General features: G+C 38.6%; 1 protein-coding gene across 7 annotated transcripts in view; it reads left to right on the forward strand.

Annotated features, from left to right (window-relative positions):
• ppp3ca (protein phosphatase 3, catalytic subunit, alpha isozyme) overlaps positions 1 to 4,059 on the forward strand; it is a 425,143-nt gene that overhangs the window by 329,436 nt on the left and 91,648 nt on the right. For all 7 annotated transcript variants that reach the window (XM_043703681.1, XM_043703683.1, XM_043703682.1 and 4 more), the window contains 2 exons: positions 1,910 to 2,055; positions 3,020 to 3,159. In XM_043703681.1, the coding sequence (XP_043559616.1) occupies positions 1,910 to 2,055; positions 3,020 to 3,159 (286 nt within the window). The remainder of the gene's footprint in view (positions 1 to 1,909; positions 2,056 to 3,019; positions 3,160 to 4,059) is intronic.

Genomic DNA, 4,059 nt, shown 5'->3' on the forward strand with positions numbered 1-4,059 from the left:
ACTCATTTAGTATCTCCTCAATTTTCTGCGGCTCCACACAAAGGCTGCCTTGCTGATCTTTGAGTGGCCCTATTCTCTCCCTAGTTACCCTTTTGTCCTTAATGTATTTGTAAAATCTCTTTGGATTCTCCTTAATTCTATTTGCTAAAGCTATCTCATGTCCTCACTTTGCCCTCCTAATTTCCCTCTTAAATATACTCTTACTTCCTTTATACACTTCTAAAGATTCACTCGACCTATCCTGTCTATAGGAGAAAGTGAGGACTGCAGATGCTGGAGATCAGAGCTGAAAATGTGTTGCTGGAAAAGCGCAACAGGTCAGGCAGCATCCAAGGAGCAGGAGAATCGACATTTCGGGGATGAGCCTGAAGAAGTGCTTATGCCCAAAACATCGATTCTCCTGCTCCTTGGATGCTGCCTGACCTGTTGCGCTTTTCCAGTAACACATTTTCTATCCTGTCTATACCTTACATATGCTTCCTTATTTTTCTTAACCAAACCCCCAATTTCTTTAGTCATCCAGCATTCCCTATACCTACCAGCCTTTCCTTTCACCCTAACAGGAATATACTTTCTCGTTATCTAATTTTTGAAGGTTTCCCATTTTCCAAACGTCCCTTTATCTGCGAACATCTGCCCCCAATCAGCTTTCAAAAGTTTTTGCCTAATACCATCAAAATTAGCCTTTCTTCAATTTAGAACTTCAACTTTTAGATCTGGTTTATCCCTCTCCATCATTATTTTAAATCTAATAGAATAATGGTCGCTGGCCCCAAAGTGCTCCTCCAGTGACACCTCAGTCACCTGCCCTGCCTTATTTCCCAAGAGTAAGTCAAGTTTTGCACCTTCTCTAGTAGGTACATCCACATACTGAATCAGAAAATTCTGTTGTACACACTTAACAAATTCCTCTCCATCTAAATCCTTAACACTATGGCAGTCCCAGCCTATGTTTGGAAAGTTAAAATCCCCTACCATAACCACCCTATTATTCTTACAGATAGCTGAGATCTCCTTACCAGTCTCAATTTCCCTCTGACTATTAGGGGGTCTATAATACAATCCCAATAAGGTTATCATTCCTTTTTTATTTCTCAGTTCAACCCAAATAACTTTCCTGAGTGTATTTCTGGGAATATCCTCCCTCAGCACTGCTGTAATCAAAATTGCCACCCCACCCCCCTCTTCACTTGCCTCCCTTTCTATCCTTCCTGTAGCATTTGTATTCTGGAACATTAAGCTGCCAGTCCTGCCCATCCCTGAGCCACATTTCTGGAATTGCTATGATATCCCAGACCCATGTTCCTAACCATGCCCTGAGTTCATCTGCCTTCACTGTTAGGCATCGTGCATTGAAATAAATGCAGTTTAATTTATTAGTCCTAACTTGTTCCTGCCTGCTCTGACTGTTTGACTCGCTTAAATTCTCAACTGTACCAGTCTCGGGTTGATCTCTTTCCTCACTATCTCCTTGGGTCCCACCTTACTAGTTTAAATCCTCCCGAGCAGCTGTAGCAAATCTCCCTGCCAATATATTAGTCCCCTTCCAATTTAGGTGCAATCTGTCCTACTTGTACAGGTCACTTCTACCCCAAAAGTAGGGTTTCATCCCTGAGATTTGTTAGGATAAGATAGCGGAATGTCTGAAATGCCACTTTTGACTTCCTTTTCTCATGGACTTTGCCTAATTTGCACAAATAACTTTTGTGTAAATTGGATCAGTCTTACAATAGATGGTTAATCCACTATCAAGTTATAGTCCAAGTTGAAGTTGAAATTATTTTGAAAAAGGTCTCACCCATGATTCTTTTCTTGTTATGTAATTAAATCGAATCTTGCATGATTTATTATGCAAAACATTTAGACCTTCAGTATACAAAAATAAACATGGATTTCTTTTTTTCCTCAGGTAAAATCAAGTATTCAGAACAAATATATGATGCGTGTATGGAAGCTTTTGACTGTCTTCCACTTGCTGCGCTGATGAACCAGCAGTTTCTTTGTGTACATGGAGGTCTTTCCCCTGAAATACACACCCTGGATGATATAAAGAAGGCGAGTTTTTCAATGTTATGGTTTAATATTTTACGAAGTGGTAAACTTACCTTTCTCTTTTCTTTTCAAAAGCTGTAAAACTAAAAAAAAGAAAATTATAGGAACAATGATGAAAGAAATTGAAGAATTTACTAGCTTATAAATGATTGATACTTTAAATAGCCAGGCACTATGTTTGCTAAATTAGGGAGGGATAGGATGCCTAGAAAAACTGCTCTAATAGTCTAGAGGTCTGGTAATATAGACCAAACAACCAGTTGTGTTCAATGAGAGATCTGCATCCACTGCTTCCTGCATCCCCAAAAGTGCTGATGGTGACAAGTGATTCAGTACATGTGAGAGCAAACCTTTAATTGCATTATGTATATTGTGCATTAGGTGTATGACTCTTCCACACACTATGTTTGCTAGTAATCTTAATGAGGAATAATATGTTAGGAGTGTTTAATCATCTTTGATTAAATGAGTTGTTTAATCACTATGCTCTCTGCTGTAGTTTGTGACTGATAAACAGCAAAACTGTGTACATAGAATCAGAAACATGTCTCTTTATTGACTTGGAAAAATAATTGCTGAATCAGCAAGTGTTCCTGAAGTGTTCAAGTCACTCACAATGTTGGGACTGAAATTCCTTTCATAAACCATTTTTTTCTTTTAAGATCATCCTGAAGGGCTCAATTCTTGAATCAAGTCTCAATGATTTCTGCAGCCACCTCCTTCATTGGCTTTCTATCCATTTTTCTTTTTAGGTTTCATTAAGCATCATATTAAAGCTACTCTATCAACACAATTTATTCATTTCTCATGAAGTGTAGACATCTAAAGTACATGCAGAATGTGTCTTCTGTGATTGGGAAATGTAATGAGCATTTTAAAAAATAAGTAGTGTGCTGACATCGAAATCAGGATGTTTTATACTCATTAGGTGCAGCAGGAGGAAAATGCAATGTGTTTCTTTTCACAGTTAGACAGATATAAAGAACCACCAGCTTTTGGTCCAATGTGTGATCTGTTATGGTCAGATCCTTTGGAAGACTTTGGAAATGAAAAGACACAGGAATATTTCAGTCATAATACAGTGAGAGGATGCTCTTATTTTTATAGGTAAGTCCTTGAAATTATATTTATCAGTTTACATTATAAACTTGACAGAACTGATTATGATGGATAGTTGTATTTGAGCAATGATTAAGAGTGAGGTGAAATGCCAATAACTCATAAGTATAATTTTTATAAGGGACCATTTCAAACCTATTTGCCTTCTTTGTTCTTTGTGTTCACTCAGAGGCAGCTTGTTGCTGTATCTCAGAATTAAAGGTACATCTTCTCTTCTATGAAATCCAACTTGGTGAAGTATTAATTCCAGTTGAGTTGGGAGAAGAATTCATGCAGACTTTTTGAAATATTTAATGTTTTGCAACAACCATGATGATTGACAATGGCAATGGGAGATTTTGAAAACTATCACCCATATTTTTTTCTGGCCATTGCAACTAAAACTAACTCAATCTCGTCTCAGTTAGTCTGATGTAGTCTTTTACTCGTTGAAGTCATAGCTAGCACAAAGCAAAATGTTTGTAGTTGTTGAGGCCAATTCCCTCAACCACAAAATCTTACAATGAGAGTTCTACAGAGTAGTGTGCTCAACCATATTCACCAGTCAAAAAGCAAAGTACTTCAGATACTGGAGATCTGAAATAAAAAGAAAGTGCTAGAAAGTTTGTGAGAAGATTTGTACCTCGGGTGCTCGTTGTTGTGGTTCTGTTCGCCGAGCTGGGAATTTGTGTTGCAGATGTTTCGTCCCCTGTCTAGGTGACATCCTCAGTGCTTGGGAGCCTCCTGTGAAGCGCTTCTGTGATCTTTCCTCCGGCATTTGTAGTGGTTTGAATCTGCCGCTTCCGGTTGTCAGTTCCAGCTGTCACCTAGATGTCACCTAGACAGGGGACGAAACATCTGCAACACAAATTCCAATGGGAATCCTGTGCCAACCGCCTAAGCGCCACA

This window comes from Chiloscyllium plagiosum, chromosome 14 (genome assembly GCF_004010195.1).
Source record: "Chiloscyllium plagiosum isolate BGI_BamShark_2017 chromosome 14, ASM401019v2, whole genome shotgun sequence".
Classification (NCBI taxonomy): Eukaryota; Metazoa; Chordata; class Chondrichthyes; order Orectolobiformes; family Hemiscylliidae; genus Chiloscyllium; species Chiloscyllium plagiosum.